Here is a 20,291-nt window from a genome sequence, read left to right on the forward strand (position 1 = left end):
AGCTGCAGTATTAATCAGTACCTGTAATTCCAGCAGTTGGGAGACTGAGGCAAGGAGATCAACAGTTCTTGGTCATCCTTTGGCCACGTAGGGACTTGGAAACCACCTTGGGCTACATGACAGCCTGCCTCAGAAGAGCAAAGATAAAATACTTAAAGCCTTTCATCTGTGCCATGGGCCCTGCCCTCCTCCTCCTACTTCTATAGCCGGATAAATCAAGTGCAGGTACACGGCAGAAGCAATTCATAGAAAATGGCTGCACGTAGAGAAGTGCTCCCAGAGTGTGGCTTCGAAGTTCACCAATAGCAACTAGCAAGCGTTGAGGTCAGTACTGCTGTTGTCAGAGGTTCATGTCTTCCCTCATTCCACCCTCCAGACTTAGGAGTGATGCTGATGATGAGATCCCTCCTAGAAACCAGAGCAGGGGGTCACTGACTGCAAGCCTCCCAGTTACTTGCTGTGAGCTATTGAGCATCTTTCAGGAAGTGGGTGGTACAGGTCCTTTGGAACAAAAAGGCGACTGTGGAGACTGGCTGTGTGTGCAGTTAAAAAAAAACACACACACGCACACACTTTAAAAAGAGGGAACCCCACATCCAAGACTACAGAGCCTGGAGAATCCAGGAGGGTAGGGAAAAGGAAAGTGGCCAATGTGTTGAGGACTTACTAAGAAATAATATTTTTAAAAAGCACTGACATTGTTTCTACCAAAACTACATCACACAATCGGAATTACTCCGAGATACTTGGAATTCAATTCTACACAAAGGGCAGAACCAGAGCCATAGAAATGTGTGAGGAAGGCAATGTGGGTTCTGTATATCATGGTTGTACTAATGGAGGTGCCCCAGTGACCTGTATTTAATTCTGCATCTTTACAAATTTTGTCTTACTCCATAATTCATACTTACTGTAGAAATATCGTTTTAAAATTTAAATTAAAAAAAAAAAGCAACTTTGGTGACATCCTAATTGGCCCTCTTTTTCCTATCCAAAAAGATCACTAGTATAGCTGGTCTCTGAACAGTGAAAGTGCACACTGTTTAGCGGGGGAAGGAGTGGGGGTGGGGTGTTGTTTCTCTAGTACTATGAACAAAACTGAAGGCCATGTGGTATGCCAGCTCATCATTCTGAGTTGTAACCTTCCCCCTCCCTCCACCCCAACCCTAATGGTTCTTTATAATCACACTTCATTTTTCCGTTTAGTAGGAGCAGACCAGAGAAGTTGTGCGTGTTCTACATGTCAAGCAAAGTTCCAGGTCTGGGCTGGCGACCTGGTTTGCTCCACGCCGAGTCTCCCGCGGCGCCATGCGAACGCGCTCAAGCTTGGCTGCCGCCGCTCGCCGTAGCCGCGTTTCCAACATGGCGGTTCCCCAGGATGTCCACGTCCGGATCTGCAACCAAGAAATTGTCAAATTCGACCTGGAGGTGAAGGCGCTTATCCAGGTACATATTATTAGGCTTCTGTTCGGCTCTCGATGGCTGCCTTAGCATTCTCTAGAACATTCACGCCCGGTCCAGCTTCCCATGACGGCTCCTCCAGCACCATTCGGTCGGTTCCCCGAGATCACTGACCTTCAGCGTTTTTCTTTTGCAAACTGTTGGTTTGCCCACCTCTGTGGAGACTGGCGTACCAAAACACGCCGCTCCCGTCCCTTGGACTGCAGTGGTCCTGGACTAGCCCGCCCACCCGCAGTCTGGGATGTAGCTCCGCCCGCCCCCATCTCCCACGCCCACTTCCCTGAGTTGGGGGCCAGAGGGCACCCAAGGCCACTTGGCCCGGGAGTTCTGGCCAAAGCTAACTTAACCCGGGACAGGGTTGTAGTTTTCTGAATGAAGAAATCAAATATTGTGCTAAGTTCTGGGTCAGAAGGCAGGTAGTGCCAGTACTAGGACCTGGATGGGGAAAGCCAGCCTAGGAAAGGCATTTTAGAGCTTCCCTATCCGATTGAAGAAACCGTAAAGTGAGGCGCTTATCTGGAAGCAGGTGCAAGTAGGAGACAGTAGCGCAAGATATCGAACACAGGCAAAAACAGGGAATGTAGAAATGGCTCCAGAGTTTGGAAAAAAGAACCCAACCGGCTCAGAATACAAGCTGTGACAGCAAATGTGGATGCAGCTCTGCTGGTCAAGACTTGGGTATCGCTGGGTTCCATCCCCGGTGCTGCATAAATGGGTTGTGCCTGGCTGCTGGGGTGCGCTTTGCTTTTCAAGCCCCTGTAAAAAGGAGGGTGAGGAGTAGTGTTCCCTGCTAAGCCAGATGTACACTGTATCACATTAACAGTTTCTCCTGTGCTGTGAGGAAGTGTGATTTCGTGAGTAAGCTAGAGAACAAGAGAAAAAAACGCTGCAAACTTTACATCTCCCACACTTCACTCCAAAGATGTGTGTGTGTGTGTATATATATATATGTATATATATATATATACATATATACATATATATATGTATGTATATAAAGGCCACTTCTAGAAAAACAAACATGATTGGGTTTATACCAGTGTGATTACCAGAGGCTGGGGGTAAATTTAGCTCAGTGTAGAGTTACAGTTTAGCCATGTGCAAGGCTCTGGTTTCAGTCCTCAGCATGCATCTATAAATACGTAGACATACATAAAACAAAGTTGCTAGTGTGGTGGCTCTAGCACTTGAGAGGCATAGACAGGATCATCATGCATTTGAGGCCAACCTGTTCTACATAGAGTATCTGTCTTCAAAAAAAAAAAAATTACATCCAAAAATTTGAAGAGTTGTGTTTTCATACTATAGCTCATAATATGAAATTATATAATAATATTGTAATACTTTATATTAGCATAAAATTTTTTGTTATCTAGGTCTCTTGTGACCTATGTGTTTTAGGTTCTTACGGTTATTATTGAGTAAGCATAGCCCCATACATTTTAATCTTATGGCGTTCCAGCTATTCTGTTGAGTGTTCTACGCAGAGAAATATGATCTTGAGGAGGGTAAGGTGAAGAAATGGAGGCACAGGGAACTTAACTTTTCCAAGATGGCACTAATACATTGCTATAACCAGGGTTTGCATATATGTAACCTAAGTCAAGAGCATGCTCTAAAACTTGGCGCTCATAATTCTGACTTTCTTTTCAGAAGCAAATTCTCAGTCCATCTTTAGACATTCTGACTTGCAACAGATGCTTTGTAGAATCAGACTAAGTTAATTTTGTTACATGTTATCAGGGATTCAGGCATCAGGATGTTAGAGTTGGAAGGATCTGAAGTTATAGTAGTTTATAGGTGTCCATTTTTTGTTGAACATGGAAGCTGATTAAGCTTTTCCTAGTGACTAGCACTTTGTTAAACTTCTAAGTCAAGGTTGAGGTTTACATATTTATTTATCTACACACATACAATACATATGGAGTATATGCCTTCACATGTGTGAGTGTGTGAGTGCATTTGTGTATGTATCTGTCTGTGTGTGTGTATTTATGTGTATGTATCTGTGTTGTGTGCATGTATTTGTGTGTATGTATCTGTGCATGTGTGCGTGTATTTGTGTGTGTGTGTATATACATGCATGTTTTGCTGCAGCTGAAAGCCAGGGCCCGGAGCATGCTCTGCAAGTGCTGTACCACTGACCTATACATTCAGTCTGCTTTTTCATACTAGGCTCATGTTAATCTTAAGAGGGACGAGGGAACTGAATGTGATGGTTTTGCTTTTGTGTGGAGGAGAAGAGCGCTGATTGGGATGAGGTAGCAAGGGAGCTTGGGCAACCTTAGCAGCGGGCTGAATCAGCTTTCTCACTGCGCCAGTGAGGGCTCTTCACTTCATTGACGGGAGAAAGGCCCCTCATCTCTCCATTGTCTTCCAGGATATTCGAGATTGTTCCGGACCCTTAAGCGAGCTTACTGAACTGAATACTAAGGTGAAAGAAAAGTTTCAACAGTTAAAACACAGGATCCAGGTACGTGAGGCTGAAGAACCACTGTTAGCTAAGGGTGGGTGGCAGGGGTGGGAGCTCTGGCCTAGAAGAACGTTTGCTTGAGAGTTGACCAGGTCCTACACATGCCACCTGCAGAGAGTAGGGAACATTGTGACAGTGGGGGGACTGGGCTAACAGTTTGGAGCCTACACCCTCGTTCCCTGCTTGAGGCCATTGCCAGCAGAGTTTCCTTGGTGTTTCCGGTGCCGATCTGTACAGTAGCCTCCTCCCAGTCTCTGGAGCCACCTCCTTCATCTTGTGCTCTTTTCCATACCTGCCTTTCACTATGCTGCGTGTGCTGTCTCAAAACACGAGAGTTAGAAGGAACCGTGTGACTAGCAGAGCCTTCCCACTGCTGTACCCAGGGATGAATGCTACGTGTCTGCCCATCACAGGGTGGGTCTAGAACCACCCGGCTTTGCTGCATGTGTTAAGTGACATTATCCCCAAACTCTCCTTCAACAAATACTGTTCCCTTAGCAGATAAAGGCAGCCTCTTCCAGAGCTGGAGAGCTTAGACAGTGCTTCTGCCTTTGGTGACTTCAGAATTTCAGCACTGTATCTAGGTTTCTATCTCCGGTGACTTCAGAATTTCAGCACTGTCACTGTATCTAGGTTTCCATCTCTGTTATTACTTCCTTCATCAGACTTTTAAAAGCATCTTGCTTCCTGTGCGTTATGTTTATATGAGCGGACGTGTGGGTTCACAGCCATTGGCCTCCATTATGTGTCTTGGTGATGTTTTTTATTTTTCCTCAACACCCCTCCTCCCAATAGGTAACTACTCTGATCTGTTTATTTTGCTGATATCATCCCCCTGTGGTAGTGGACATGCTGTAGCCTAACCATGTTGGGGGACCTCCACCTGAACCTACCAGCCTGTTTCTACAGCTGTAGTGTTTTCTACTAATGGGTATTCATTTGGACTGTTTGCCTGTTTTGATTCTCATAGCTAATTTGTTTTCTTAAAATGCCTTTCTTCAAACCCTGCAACTCTATCCACTACTGCTGCCTACGTTCCTGCGTGCCTACCTGGTGTTTATTTCCTTCCCTGGGTCTAAGGAAATATCCTTGCCATAGATTTACATGTTTGTCATGGTTTTGCCCCTGGCTCCAGCCTCTCCTTCAGCATAAATGTATTGCTGGCATCTAGCAGGGTGACAGGCCAGTGAATGGGATCCCAGCTCTCATCTGCGTTTCCTCAGCATTTGCATGCTGTCTAGACCTGAAGACAAAAAAACAAAAAACAAAAAAACAAAAAACCACTGAGGTAAATGCCTTTTGTATGTCAGCAAGGCTGCATGCTGATAGAGAACTGGCCCCTCACAGAATTGAGCTGTTCCCTATATAGCAGGGCTGTGTAAACATCCATCTTTGCGTTTGTGTTTCTTCAGCTGGAATTCAGCAGTAGTACACTTTCCATTTCTCCAGAGACACTGGATTCTCTGACAACTGCCAAGCAGCCTTTTCTAAGGAGACCGCACCTTTCTCCTTCCTTCTGTCTCCCTTCTTTCTCTCGGTGACCCACTGCCAGGCAGAAGAGAGCAGCGTAGGAAAGACTAGAACACACACTCTCTGTGCAGTGCTGGCATTGTAGGAGATGGGGCGGAGTCAAAACAAAGATTACGGCAAATAACTGGTGAAATTTGTGCTTTTTTTTTCTTTTTCTGAGACAGGGTCTCATCATGTATCTCTGGTTGTCCTGAAACTCACTCTGTAGACCAGGCTGGCCTCAAACTCAAAGAGATCCAACTGCCTCTGCCTCGAACAGTGGGATTAAAGGTGTGAACACCCAGTCACACAGTTTTTTCCCCCCCACTTCACAGTCAGGTTTTCTTTTTTCTGCTCTTAACAATATTTGTAGGGCATGAACCTGAATGTAAGTTCTGAGCTGTTCAGATGACATAGGTACGCATGCTTGTCCCAAACCAGCATATGCAGATTTGTACAGGGATAAGTAGGTTGTTATCTGAATAAGCTAATATGTGGATGTTTTAGCTCTGTGGCATCTTTACAGTGGCAATTGCTCCATTATTTTGGAGTTCTTAGAACCAGTGCTGCTGGTCATGTCTGCTGTCCTTTGCTAATGGTAGCCCCTTCCCTTGGTGCTTAGTTATTTGGGGATCATGGGCATTCGTCTTCTGCACACCTCTCTGGAGTCCCTGCATCCTGGCCAGACCAGGGCACATCTCCCAGTCTGGGGACACTGCTTGTGTTATTTTTGCTTCCACTCAGTTCTCAAACCACGCAGGAAAGAGAAATCTCTCTGTCCAAAGTCTGTAGGGCACCCGCTTCCATCCCGCCAACCAAATAGTAAACCAGAAATGTGTCTGTGTTTTTGCTCTGCTGGGCATCCTAAGACTGTCTGTGGGTCCTGGGGTTGTGATGCTTCTGGTACAGCGTCAGCCCAGCCTTAGGCTTCCATGTTATATTCACATATGAGCTCAAACCCCCAAAGCTCTGTTGGAGTAAAGTACAGAAGTGGACAGCGTTCGGAATAGTGTGCTGTCCTCCTGGCATTGCATTGGGATAGTGGGTTCTTGTTTGATCTTTTCTTCTTCCTTTATTTCTGCTGGCTCAAGGTTGTAGGAGTGGCAACCCCTGCTCTAGCCAGGGTAGCCATGCTAGAGCTGACCACCCCAGCACCCAGTTTCCTGCTCACCTTTGGGCCGCCAGATTCCTTTTTCTTTCTTACAGACTCGCCTGTATGTTTAAAAGGATATTTGATTTTTTGGGGGCATGCTCCCTCCTACTCCCAAGTGTCTGCCGTAAAGGGTGCTTCGGCTGCTGTGTGCCTCTGCTAGAAACAGGCGTGCTCTTGGGTTCTCGTCCTGGCTAACAGCTGTTTCCCCTCCAAGGAACTTGAGCAGTCAGCGAGGGAGCAAGACAAGGAGTCAGAGAAGCAGCTTCTACTTCAGGAAGTGGAGAACCACAAAAAGCAGATGCTCAGGTACGCAGGGCCTCCCACAGCCACCCTGCTGCGTCGCCTGCTGACTGCGGGACTTGCACATGCATTTGTCTGCTAAGCCTGGCTTCATGGTGATACGGTGACGTGGTGAACACACAGGCCACAAGTTCTCTAGAGCTGAAGTCTCAGACGTAGGAGAGGGGTTAAGTAGAGTCTGCACGGACGGTCGGAGCTGTGCGTGTTTACAGTGCTCACGTTTGCACAGTTACCCTTGAATGGCACTGTGTTTGTTTAAGGAGTTTTACAGTTTGCAGGAGGTGCGTGTGGTGTTCTCTCCTGCCACTTGATGAGCTGTGAGGTGGGACTCGGCTCATGAGACCCGTACAGCACCTCCACCCTCTGAGCCATCCCCATGGTCCTGGCTGTGCAGGCTTCCGAGAGCCCTCTGAAATTTTCCATCTGAGTGATCTGCCCAGCACTCGGAAGGCAGAGGCAGGAGGATCTCTGTGAGTTCCAGGACAGCCAGGGCTGAAGGGGCAAGTTGACTCCACAGGACTGTCCTCTGACTTCCACAAATGCACTGGGTGCACTGTGGCTTACATCACCCACCCCAAGCATAGAATTTTTTAAAACGTCTTTTTTTTTTAAAAAAAGTCACCCTATTAAGTGCTCTGTTCTAGTAGTGTGTGTGTCCAGGGCTTAGCAGGCTTGAGCTGGCTGTGTGAGAGTTCCAGAGCATGGGTTTGAATCTCAGAGGGACACAGTTGCCTTTTTTCATTTGTCACTGAAGCCTGCTTGTCTCCAGTGCTGCTTACGTTCCAGTCGCTTGCAAAGGAGCATGGGAAGGGCGTGAATACATCCCTCCAGTCAGGGCACCCTGTAACGTTTGTTGTACCTGTGCTTGATGTCAAATAGGCAAAAAGTAGCAAAGCTGGAGGAATGTTGAAGGATATTGGTGCTTGTGGCTTTGACCACTCTAGCAGGCCCTACAGGAGAAATGGTGGCCTGGGTACTAGGGGTAGAGGGGATGCTAAGCCACGGTTTTCAAGGACGACACCCAGACACTCTCAGGCAGTAAAGCCACTGTGGGCTCGTGTCCAGCAGAGTGCCATGACTCTGGTCTCCTTAGAGCCAAGCAGGAGAGGGATATCAACAGAACGTTTTAGAGATATTTTCCAGAGACCAAAAGATGTTAGGACCTGTGCAAAAGCAGTTACCAAGGAGAGGAAGTGGTAGGAGGTGAGGTTGAACTCTGGGTTGCACCAGGGAGGATGAACTGGTTAGACAGAGCAGCCTGGTGGAGCCACCAGGACCTCACACGTGACCCTTTCTCTTCCAGCAACCAGACCTCATGGCGGAAAGCCAATCTTACCTGCAAGCTTGCCATCGACAACCTGGAGAAAGCTGAACTTCTGCAAGGAGGAGACTCCTTAAGGCAAAGGTATCACCCATCTGCCCTTCTGGGCTCTGACATCTCAGTGCCACCAGAGGCAGCCTTTTGTTTTCCTAACGTTTGTACTTTGTTATTGTATAAGTTTTTTTTTTTTTTTCTTTCTGGTTTGATACTGGGTTTCACACACCCCAGTCTGGTCTCACACTTATTGTGGTCTTACAGGTGTGTACCACCACACCGAGTTTGTGCACTTCTGGAGATCTAACCAAGGGCTTCGTGCATAGGAGGCAAGCATCTACCTGCCAAGTTACGTTCCCAGCCCAGACTAAATTTGGTTTGGGTTTTTTGTTTGCTTGGTTGGTTGGTTTTGGTTTTGGTTTTGGCTTTTGTAGTAATGCATGAGGCCCAGATGCTCTACCACCGACCCTTCTCAGTTCGCCCATCCCATTCCTCCCTGATAGGTTTTAAAAGACTTATTTTAATCACGAATGAGCAGTGTTTGTGTTTCTAACCAGTCCCGTTGGTGTGTCTGCCTTTTCAGTATTATATGAGATGCATCAAGGCAGGTCTTTGTCTGGTTCATTTGAAGAAGTTCTCAGGGAGTGATCGGACATTTCCGAGTCTCTGTGCAAGTTGCTTTACAGACAGCAACGTGGTTTCTGTTCTCCCTATGAGGCCTCAAGAATATGGGCTCAGCATGCATCTTTGATCACATGTTTTAGAAACACGCAAGCAGGCCAGTGATCATGCAAACATTTAAGCCCAGCACTTGGGAGGCAGAGACAGATGGATCTCTATGAGTTTGAGGCCAGCCTGGTCTCTACACAGAGAAATCAAGTCTACACAAACAAAAAAACAAGGAAGGAAAGAAGGAAATAAATGTGTGCTTGCTGGCTGTGTTAGCACACATCTGTCATCCTAGCACTTGGGGTTGGCTGAGGTGGGGACATTCTGCCTTCTAGGCCAGCCTGAGCGACACTCTGAGGTCCCCTCTCAGAGCACATGGAGAAAAGCACTGGTGTGACAGGTTAAAAGTGGGACATTTCACAAGCCAGGCTTCTGTTGCTATCGCTCCTTCCTCTGCACTTGCAGGAAAACTACCAAAGAGAGTTTGGCCCAGACGTCCAGCACCATCACAGAGAGTCTCATGGGGATCAGCAGGATGATGTCACAGCAGGTGCAACAGAGCGAGGAGGCAGTGCAGACTCTAGGTAAGGAGGAAGCTGTTCTAGAGACATGCCCTGGCACCTCTGCAGTTTCCTAGCTCTCCCCACCCGAAGCTTCCCAAGTTTCTTAGGAGGTGGCGAGACAGCATGCTCCTGTCAGGGAGCTGTTCTGCTCCTCCTCTTCCAGCTGTGCAGCTGTGCCAGACACTCTGTGCACCAGCAGTGCCTCCCAGAGGACGCATTGCTAGGCTCCTCTGCAGGCAGAACCGGCTGGCCTCTCTGGCCACACATACCCACACACACACACACACACACACACACACACGCACACACACGCACATGCACACTGGTCTTTATTACCCAGGAAGTGTCTGGCTCAGGCTCCTTCCTCTCCTGTTGCAGTCAGCTCCTCACGGACTCTCCTGGATGCAAACGAAGAGTTCAAGTCCATGTCAGGAACCATCCAGTTGGGCCGGAAGCTCATCACAAAGTACAACCGCCGAGAACTGACTGACAAGCTTCTCATCTTCCTCGCCCTGGCCCTGTTCCTTGCCACAGTCCTCTATATTGTGAAGAAGCGCCTCTTTCCATTTTTGTAAGCGAGAGCTGCCGGCTTTGGCCTGTGCACTCCTGCTTCAGGTCCCGGGGCTCCCGAGGACTGGCCGGACTGCCAAACTGGGCTTCCCCGCTCTCTTGGGTGCTCAGAGAATCCAACAGAGGAAACACAGCAGCCCGGTTTCCTCAGAGGGCTTGGAAAGGGTGTGTGGAATGGAGGAGAGCAGGCCCTTCAGGATGGGGCGCTCCACACCCACCCAGCTCCCAAGCACTGCAGCTGCTGCACAGAACACTTCAACTCCAGGACTCAACGCACCTCTCGCTGCGTCCAGAGGCATGAGTTCTGGGTCTGGTGGAGGGGAGAGGAGAGGCCCATGGGAGGGAAGATGACGGCAGCTCGTGGTTGTTCCCCGAATAAACCCGATTTATTTAATAGAATGGTAACTGCTTAGTATTAGAAGAGATCTCTGGGGTTGTGTATGCCTCCTCACGTTCTGATTCCTAGGACATGAAGTTAGATTACTCACTCGACAAGGAGGTACTGGGGCAAAGGGTGGGCTCAGATGTTAAGAACATTTGCTGCTCTTTTAAAAAGACCAGGGTTCTATTCTCAGCACCCACATGGTGGTTCACACCCACCTCTAACTCCAGCTCCAGGGACCTGGTGCCCTGCTGGCCCCAGGCAGACACACAGTGCTCTTCTATATGTAAGGCAAGCTCTCATGCCCATACTGGCTTTTATTTATTAAGGGTGCGTGGGATGGTTTAGTTGTCACAGTACCTGCCAATAAGTGTGACACCCTGAGTCCCTCTGACCCACCAGTGGAAGGAGAAAACCAGCTCCAGGGAGTTGTGTGGCTGTGGCGTGTGCTGGGTCCCTGCATACACACGGAGAAAGGTAAAGAATGGAGCCGCGGCCACAGGCTGATTCCCAGACCTCACCAGACATCACACAAGCATGTAAAGCTGACACTCTCTCCAGCAGCAACAGAAGAGAGGCGTTAGTGGAAGGGACCACACAGAGCCACCACTGGAACAGCCCACACCAGCATCTAGGTGCCAAGATGGGCCTTTCTCCCAGCAGCCTGGCAGGGCCTGGGACATTGACATGTCTGAGGAACTCTGACTCCCTTCTCTCTGGTCCAGACTAAGCAAAACAGAGCGAGAAGCCAGTTCTGTCCATACCCCAGGTGCAGGCCCCAGCTAGGTCAGCCCCAGAGGTGCCAGTGTCCCCCGTGCTGTCAGTCTGGCTGGCACTGCTCCTGAAGTACATCGCCTGTTCACACCACTGGAGGGCCTGGGGGGTAGACTGGAAGGTGACAGGCCTGGAACTGGAACTGTTCAGACTCACGGACCTCAGCAATTTACCTAGCGTTGCAGACATTTTCCCCATCCACACAGTGGGCCACACAGTGGGAGTCGGAGTCCGAACGGCTGGTGTGAACGAAGGGGGAACGGGAAGTGGCAGGGGTAGGGGATGTCAAGAGTCAGAGCCTTTGTTATGAAGGGACAGGTCATCCTGGGACCAAGTATGTGCTGTTTGGCTGCATATATCAGACTAATTTACTGAGTACATTGTAAGTGTGTGTGTGTCACGGTGGGTGGTGGAAACTCCTGGCCCAGTTGTACAGAAACCCACACACTCACACTGAGCAGTCAGTCTGCAGACTGGGGAAGCTCCCAATGACGTAATGGTGGGTTGCACATACAGAGAGCGTGCCCTGGGCACGCCCAAGTCGACGGTCCCATCACGTGCTGTGTGGAGCAGAACAACGTGAGATTTCTGTAAAGATGGTGTGTGACTAAAAACCCATGAGCTGTTCAGTTTGGGAATTTTCAAACATTTTATATTTTTCTCTGTGGTTGACCATAGATAGCTAAATCCATGAAGAGCAAAGCCACAGATAAGGTATATAAAGGGGGACTTAACACACGCGCGCTTGTGCGTGCACACACACACACACACACACTTCTTAAACAATTCTTGATCTCCAGAGGCACTTGGAGGTACAAATTTTACACGCAAATTGCAGTTAGTCTGAGTGTGCAGCAGCGACGGGACGCTCCCACACGCTCAGGTTCCAGCTGCAAGTGTGGCAGGTCGGGTTCCCCAGCAGGGATTGTTCTTGTCTTGACATTTCTCTCTACTCTCCCCACTAAATGTCAACATTCTCATGCTATGGAAATGCGTGGGCTCTGTGCTCCCTAAAAGTGTCCCTTTGGCCCTCTCTCTACTTGCCTCCTGAAACTAGAGTCTGATTTGACTTCCTCACCGGGTGAGCTGTGCAGAAAGCGGCCATGAGGGGGCAGTGTCCACACTGATGCATTCTTGAAGGAGTAGAGCCATCTCCAGTGGCTGAAATGCTCTAAAGGTTACCTTAAAAGGGTGTGTGTGTGTGTGTCTGTGTGTGTGTGTGTGTGTGTGTCTGTGTGTGTGTGTGTGTGTGAGTGTGTCTGTGTGTGTCTGTGTGTGTGTGAGTGTGTCTGTGTGTGTGTGTCTGTGTGTGTGTGTGTGTGTGTGAGTGTGTGTGTGTGTGTAAAAAAAAGGACAACTAACTACAGAGAGCTAAACTCTGTGTTTCGGGTGGGGTAAGATCCATAAGTTCCTTTAGCATTTGATTAAACAACGAGGCAAACTCATACACTACATCCTGATTGGCCGATGATAACGGAGTTACAAATCCGGAGCATCCTTCAAAGGACTTTTCACTCCAGAGGCATTTTGCTGAGCTCCTACTGTGTGCCATCATGTGTCATGGAACTGCAGCATGTGGGCAAAGGTAAACATGATAAATGATATACATGCTGAATATGTCCACCTTCTGTCAGAAAATGCAGCGGGCTTCCTGTACCCTTGGGTTCCCCATGTGCAGAGTCAACCGACTTTACATTTAAAGAAGGAAAATGTATATCGTATAGACTGGATAGTGTGAGAGAACTTCTCTAGCACCCACAGTACTTAGGATGCCAAGCAAGAACCCTGAGCACACAGAGCTTTGAGGCCCCCGAGCACAGGGGAAAGTGGATCCCTGTGGAGCGTCTGTGTGGAGGAGAAAGGGCAGCTTTGCAGTATTAAGTATGGTCAGGGCCGGGTGTGGTAGCACACACCTTTAATCCTAGCACTCAGGAAGCAGAGGACGGCCAGCCTGGTCTACATGCTAAGTTTCCTGCCAGGCAGAGCTGCATATGGATGGGGGGGGGAGTCCGCTGATAGAAGAGGGGTCGGCCACCCAGCAGATCTGGGGAGCCTAACCAGCTCTCAGGTGGCACATCATCTTGGTTTATTTCCCTCACCGCTGTCAGCCTTCCCCCCCCCCCCCAGGGTGTTTCCTTGTACCCTGCACAGTCTCTCAGAGCTGAGGTCCATGTACCCACAGCTTTAGTCATCTGTACGAAGAGCATCAACAGTCCCAGAGTTTTAGGACAGAGCAGGAGCTCAGATGACAGGCGTCTCTGTCCCTGTGTCCTCTCCCTGCTAAACACCTAACCCTTCCCCAGGCTCCATCTTCCTCAACACACTTCCTCCTGAGGCTGTTAGGGCTAAGGATATGCCATCCCAAAATGTGACTGTGTGAACAGAACAGGATAATCAAGAAAGACTTTTCTCAGGGCTGGAGACATGACTCGGTTGTTTTTCCAGAAGGCCTGGCTTCACTTCCTAGAACCCACATGGCACCTCACAGTTACCTGAAGTCCTTTTCTGACCTCTGTGGGCATCAGGCACATGTATAATACAGGCCAGACATCTATACACATAAATCTTTTTAAAAGTTTGCTTGCTTGTTTTGAGAACGGTCTGTGTTGTCCTAGCGGAACTTGTTCTAAGCTGGTCTTGAACTTGGAGGTTTGCCTGCCTCTGCTTCCCAAGTACTACTATGGCTGGCACTCTTTTTTTTTTTTAAATGTGCTGGAGGAGATGGCTCCGCAGTTAAGAGCACTGACTGCTCTTCCAGAGGTCCTGAGTTCAATTCCCAGCAACCACACAGTGGCTCACAACCATCTGTAATGGGATCCGAGGCCCTCTTCTGGTGTGTCTGAAGAGAAACAGTGTGCTCGCATAAAATAAATAAATAAATCTTTTTTTTCTTTTAAATTGAAAACAACAACTGGTCATATCCGTGTGGCAGAGGGCTGCTCCAGACACCTGACTCCCCGAGTGGCATTACCTACAAACAACCAGAAGTCACCATCCATTCCAGGTCCCCTCCCTTTGCTCCTGTGCCCCTCAGATGCTGGAGGAAGGTCACCCACTGTCTCAGATGCTGGAGGAAGGTCACCCTCTGTCTCAGATGCTGGAGGAAGGTCACCCTCTGTCTCAGATGCTGGAGGAAGGTCACCCTCTGTCTCAGATGCTGGAGGAAGGTCACCCACTGTCTCAGATGCTGGAGGAAGGTCACCCTTTGTCTCAGATGCTGGAGGAAGGTCCCTCACTGTCTCAGATGCTGGAGGAAGGTCACCCACTGTCTCATGCTGGAGGAAGGTCACCCTCTGTCTCAGATGCTGGAGGAAGGTCCCTCACTGTCTCAATTTGCAGGATTTTCATGCACACATACAAAACCAAGTGTGGTTTCCTCCTGTCAATCTATTTTATTTTAGTTTATAGCGTGGCCCGAGAACCTGGAAGCAGGCCAGTCCTGTTCTCCTTCATCATTGCCCCCCCATCTTCTTGAAGCCTTGCTGTAGCAAGCCAGGAAGTAAGACTGCATCATTGCTTACTGAACCAATCTTTCTGGAGCCATTGCATTGCCGGCTGCAGATGACCTCTAATGCCCAGTGGGGGACTCTGCAAGAGAATTCAACTTGGAGGTGCTTTAAGGAACAAAGGTATTTTAGAAGGATTGGTAGGGGAGTTTTTCAAGACAGGGTGTCTCTGTGTAGCCCTGGCTGCCCCAATGCTCACTCTGTAGACCAGGCTAGTGATCCTCCTGCCTCTTTCCTGAGTGCCGGGATCAAAGATGTATGCCGCCATGCCCAGCTTGAAGGATTTTTTTTTTAAAAAATAGCAATATAAATGATTTTCCTTCCTGGGTTAACAGTGCTCTCCCCAGAGCCAATGGTGGTCTTCCCTAGGCTTCTACTCACAGCTTTGCCCAAGCTGCGCTTTGAGCAAGGGCAGAATAAAAATAGCTGTAGCTATCTAAGAGATAGAGGGTTTAGTGGTGCTGTCAGGGATGAAGGGCTACAGCTTGGGGCGGGTGGGGGTGTTAACACACCACCATCTTAACAGCCTCCAACGGCTCAGGCTACACACGTCACCCAGGGACCCACAGCATTGGGTGTGGTGTTTGTGTACTTGGCTCTTTAAATGGGCCCTGGTAGCCTGGTCAGGGAGACTTGAGTCCTAACTGTGCTCAGTGTTCCAGGGCTGTGCTATAGTCATTGTCTGTGACCAGGGCTCCTCTAGATGGTAACAGTGCCTCAGAAGTCCCAGAAGGATCATATGCCAGCTGTTCCTAAGTCACTTGTGTAGAAACTCTTCTGGTCACCACCAAGCAAAAGCAAATGGCTTCATTCCTCTTTCTCATTTTGAGTAAAACGTGCTTGAATGAAGAAGATGCTTCTTTATTGGAGAGGGTTGGAGAGGAATCAGGACCTACCCAGGTGTGATGGGTGAGCTTTGGCTGTCAACAAGCCTGGATCTGGGATCAACTAAGATGCCACCGCCGGGTGAGTCTGTGAGGGGACTTCCTGGAGAAGGAGTAACTGAACTGGGGATACAGTGTGGCAGAGCCTTTTGGGAGTCACTCATATGTGAAGAAACTGGAGGGAAACTTCCTCCTTGCTGGTGAGTGCATCTGCCTCCACCACCCCAGTGGCTCTCTAGGACTCCTCCTGGCCTTCAGAACCAGATTGGTACTCCTGCAGCACCCAGCCTTGTGGCCTCTCGGCCTCTCCAGTGTACGCACAGACAGTGCTGGCAGGGTGTCCCTAGATAAAGTGAATCCACAGGGTAGCAAATGAACAGGGGTTGATGTCTGAGCAAATAGCCAGTCAGTTTTCACCTAAGGCTCGATTGGGACGACTCCCCCAAAATAAACCCACAAGAGTCCTCCCAACCACAATGTCATGGTCTCAAACAAGGGATCCTGGCACCCATAAGAGGTGCTTCCTGGTGTATTAATTAGGATTCTCTAGAGAAACTACTTATAGAAACCACACACACATATATATTCTATATTTAAATATGTGATCCATATATATGTATATCAATCATTTAATGACAGCTGACAGGCTATTACTACTTCAGTCACATTAATTTGCTATTCTGTGGGTTTACTTTATATCTAAACACCTCTCTCTCTCTCTCTCTCTCTCTCTCTCTATATATATATATATATATATATATATATATACATATATATATGAGGGTCTTTATAGACCTACTAATCCAACAACACTGCCTATGAATTGGAAGTCCAAGAATGCAGAAGTTGTTAGTCTGTGAAGCTGGAAGTCTCAACTGGTTTTTAGGATGAACTCACTAATGAGGCAAAAGCAAGCAAAGCCCTCCATGTTCAGCAGAAGACATGGCCCAGATTAGTGGCGGGTCTTCCACCTTAAAGATCCGGATTCAAATTGGATCTTCCCACTTCTAATTAAACAAAAGGCCCTAACAGGTGTGCCCCAATTTTGGGTTTTAATTCCAGATGTAGTCAAGTTGACAAGAGTACCAACCACATCTGGCCATCTGCCTCTGGGAGGTGGTTGGTTAGAGGACCAAGTGTGGGTGTAGACGTGCCAGGCTCCTGAGCCCACTCTTGGCAGATGTGCAGCTGGGGACACCAATGAGTCCTGAAGACTGAAGGGGACATTCACACTCCCTTCTCAGATCCAACAGCCTGGCTGACCTTAATCAGGACAAATACATTAAAGGGCAGGAAGTCCCATGTGACTCCAAACAGATATCTTTGTGCCCCTTAGAGACACTAAGTAAGTGGTAGTCAAAATGAATTCACAACATGGGCTGGCAGAAAATTCTGAAAATCTCTTTCTTACAGAAAATGGTCTCCAGATGCAGCAAAAACCCCATCAGAATTCCAGGGACGGTTTTTCACAGAGCTAGAGACCAAAAAAAAAAAAAAAAAACCTAAAATGTATATGGAAACACAAAAGACACCCCCAAATACCCAAAGCAAGGGAAACCAAGTGCATATTTCTCATCTCCCCCCCCCCCACACACAATTAAAAATGGACCAACACCTTTAACAAAAAAACTTCAAATGCCAAAACTGCCGGGAGAAAGCATTTCAAGACACAGACGAGAACTTTCCAGAAGAGTCCAGAGCATAGGCACTGGCTCCTAGAATTGGCAGGAAGAGCACATGAGCTCAGACTGCAGAACCTCAGGACGCCCTTGTCAATCTTACGTTACCCCAGGAGAGCATATCTAGAATAAAGCAAAGCACTGTGGAAATCAAACAGCAGGAACCCCCCAGATCATCCTGTCAGAATGTGAGCCAATGACCCGAATGAACAGTTCTAAAAGAAGAAAGAATTATAGGCAGCCAATAGAGGTTAAGACACTCCTCATCCTTCGCCATTTTGGAAATATAAATAAAAATAGTAGTCTGATATTTTAGCTCACCCCAGTCAGAATTATCTGAAGGATGACATCAGGAAAGCAAATGAGAGGTGGGGACCGGTGACTCCCGGCTGCTTCTCCAGACTTCGGTGCAATTCCCAGCACCATGCGGCAGCTTGCAAGCATCTGTGACTCTAGTACCAGGGGATCCAGTACCATCTCCTGCCTCCCTGGGCACCAGGCACATTGTATACAGACACATACAGCCAAATACATTTAAAAAGAGGGAGAAGAACAAGCAAACAAACAAATCCTGGCAAAGATTTCTTACTCAGTGTTGGGAGAATGTGGACTGTGGAGAAACCCTGTCTTGGAAAACCAATATAAATAAATAAAATAAATAAACCCAAACCAGAATGACCCGGGACTGGAGAGACGGCTCAGTGATTAAAAGAATTTGTTGCTCTTGCAGAAGCCCCAAGCTGATTCCTTAGCATCCATATTAAGTGGCTCACAACAGCCTGTAGCTCCAGCTCCAATGGATCTGGCCCCTCTTTTGGCCTTCTGTGGCACCTGACATGTGACATACATTCACACAGACATATACATAAGCATAAAAGTAAAAAGACCGTATGATCCAGCTATACACCTCCTAAGGATGTTAAATCCTGCCACAGAATTAAATACACACATCCATGTTTACTATTACACTGTTCACAATAGCCAGTCAATGGAACCAACCAAGATGCTCATCTGCAGATGAACGATAAGGAAAATGGGGTAATGTATTCAACGAAACTGTATTTAACCATGCAGAAAAAAATGCTTAGAAAGAAAAGGCACAGAGCCAAAAGTCCTTGTGGTAAGTAAAATAAACCAGACTCAGATATTGTGGGCTTTCTTTCATATGCAGGTCCCAGATTTTAACTTTTATATGTGTGACTGGGTGAATGGGGTGGTCATGCAGCTAGGGAGAGGTGTCAAGAAAGTGGGGTGGTGGTCCCCATGAAGAAGTCCAGGTGCTGTAACTAGGGTGAAGGAATGGACTCACAGAAGTGGAAGATTACAGAAGGGCGGAGTCCGAGGGTGACAGCAGGGTGGAGCCACAGAATTACAGCAGGGTGGGGCCACAGGATTACATTAGGGCGGGGCCACAGGATTACAGCAGGGCGGAGCCTGAGGGTGACAGCAGGGTGGGGCCATAGGATTACAGCAGGGCGGAGCCTGAGGGTGACAGCAGGGCGGAGCCTGAGGGTGACAGCAGGGCGGGGCCACAGGATTACAGCAGGGCAGGGCCACAGGATTACAGCAGGGCGGAGCCACAGGTTTACAGCAGGGCGGAGCCTGAGGGTGACAGCAGGGCTGGGCCACAGGATTACAGCAGGGCGGAGCCTGAGGGTGACAGCAGGGCGGGGCCACAGGATTACAGCAGGGCGGAGCCACAGAATTACAGCAGGGCAGGGCCACAGGATTACAGCAGGGCGGAGCCACAGGTTTACAGCAGGGCGGAGCCTGAGGGTGACAGCAGGGCGGGGCCACAGGATTACAGCAGGGCGGAGCCTGAGGGTGACAGCAGGGCGGGGCCACAGGATTACAGCAGGGCGGGGCCACAGGATTACAGCAGGGCGGAGCCACAGGATTACAGCTGGGCGGAGCCACAGGATTACAGCAGGGCGGGGCCACAGGATTACAGCAGGGCGGGGCCACAGGATTACAGCAGGGCGGAGCCACAGGATTACAGCAGGGCAGGGCACTGTGGCCAACAGTAAGTGGAGAGGCGGAGGTGAAATATGAAGAGACCTGCATCATCTCGTGGCTCTCTGCACAGAGCAGCTCACGGGAAGGGCAGAGAGCAGCTTGCCACACGTGGGCATTATTGCTAGAGCTGGGCTGGAAAGAGACACACCAGCAAACACACATAGTATGAATCTTTTGTGTGTGTGTGTGTGTGTGTGTGTGTGTGTGTGTGTGTGGTTGAGATGATACATTTTACAGCTGTAGTTGGTCTGGCTTGTGGTTTGTCCGCACATTCCTGGAGCCTGCTTCTGACAATATCCACAGACACACTGGAAGCAGCTAAACACCCCTCTCTAGATGAGTCTTTGCCCCTCCCCCTTCCCAATTTTGGTGGGCTGTGGGGCGGGGCTGTGGGGCGAGACTATGGGGCAAGGCTATGGAATGGGGCTGTCCTTTAGCTCCTGTCTGTGTTGTCCTTATATCCACTTTTCTTTTGCCTTTTTATTCTCCTATATCTGTTTAGCCTACAGCCTGGGACTAAATTATCTCTATCTGGGAAAGTAGGTGGGGGCATAGTTAGCGGAGTGTTTTTGTACAGTCACAGTATCTGTGGGTCTGGTTGACATTTTCTTTATTGATTTCTTTCCAAGTCTTGTCTCAAAGTCAACCGTACCTAAGGATGGCCGTGAACTCTAGACCCCCCCTTCCTCCATTTCCGGTTACTTGGATGATAGGAGCAAATAACTATACTCCTGTGTGTGTGTGTGTGTGTGCGCGCGCGCGAGCGTGCGTGCACACATGCTAGTGCATGTCGCTGGGGATGGAACCAGGGCTCTGTACATGCCAAGCAGGCACCCCTGTCCACTCAGCTACATTGCCAGCCCGGTTTTCGTTTATTATTATTTTTCTCTATGAAACAGTGTCAGTGTCTTTCCTGGGTTCGGCTGGACTTGTGTAACCCAGGATACCTTTAACTCAGAATCTCTGCCTCTATCTCCTAAATGCTGGGATTACAGGTGGAAGCCATTGTGCTGGGCACAGTCCCTGTTTACACAGCA

The 20,291-nt window shown here is 48.7% G+C and overlaps 2 protein-coding genes across 2 annotated transcripts in view; both read left to right on the forward strand.

Moving 5' to 3' along the window:
- Positions 1–1,349, forward strand: part of CREBRF (CREB3 regulatory factor) — a gene marked incomplete at its 3' end in the record, with an annotated part of 53,986 nt that extends 52,637 nt beyond the window's left edge. The window contains exon 9 of the mRNA XM_080942476.1: positions 1,207–1,349. Within this exon, the coding sequence (XP_080798602.1) occupies positions 1,207–1,349 (143 nt within the window). The remainder of the gene's footprint in view (positions 1–1,206) is intronic.
- BNIP1 (BCL2 interacting protein 1) lies at positions 1,309–10,418 on the forward strand (the record flags this gene model as incomplete). Its single annotated transcript, XM_080942478.1, has 6 exons — positions 1,309–1,446; positions 3,842–3,934; positions 6,811–6,902; positions 8,200–8,301; positions 9,346–9,464; positions 9,822–10,418. 6 exons carry the CDS (start codon positions 1,309–1,311, stop codon positions 10,016–10,018), a joined length of 741 nt encoding a protein of 246 aa, XP_080798604.1. The 3' UTR covers positions 10,019–10,418.
- Between the last annotated feature and the right edge of the window lie 9,873 nt (positions 10,419–20,291).

This window comes from Micromys minutus, assembly GCF_963924665.1.
Source record: "Micromys minutus genome assembly, chromosome: 31".
NCBI lineage: Eukaryota > Metazoa > Chordata > Mammalia > Rodentia > Muridae > Micromys > Micromys minutus.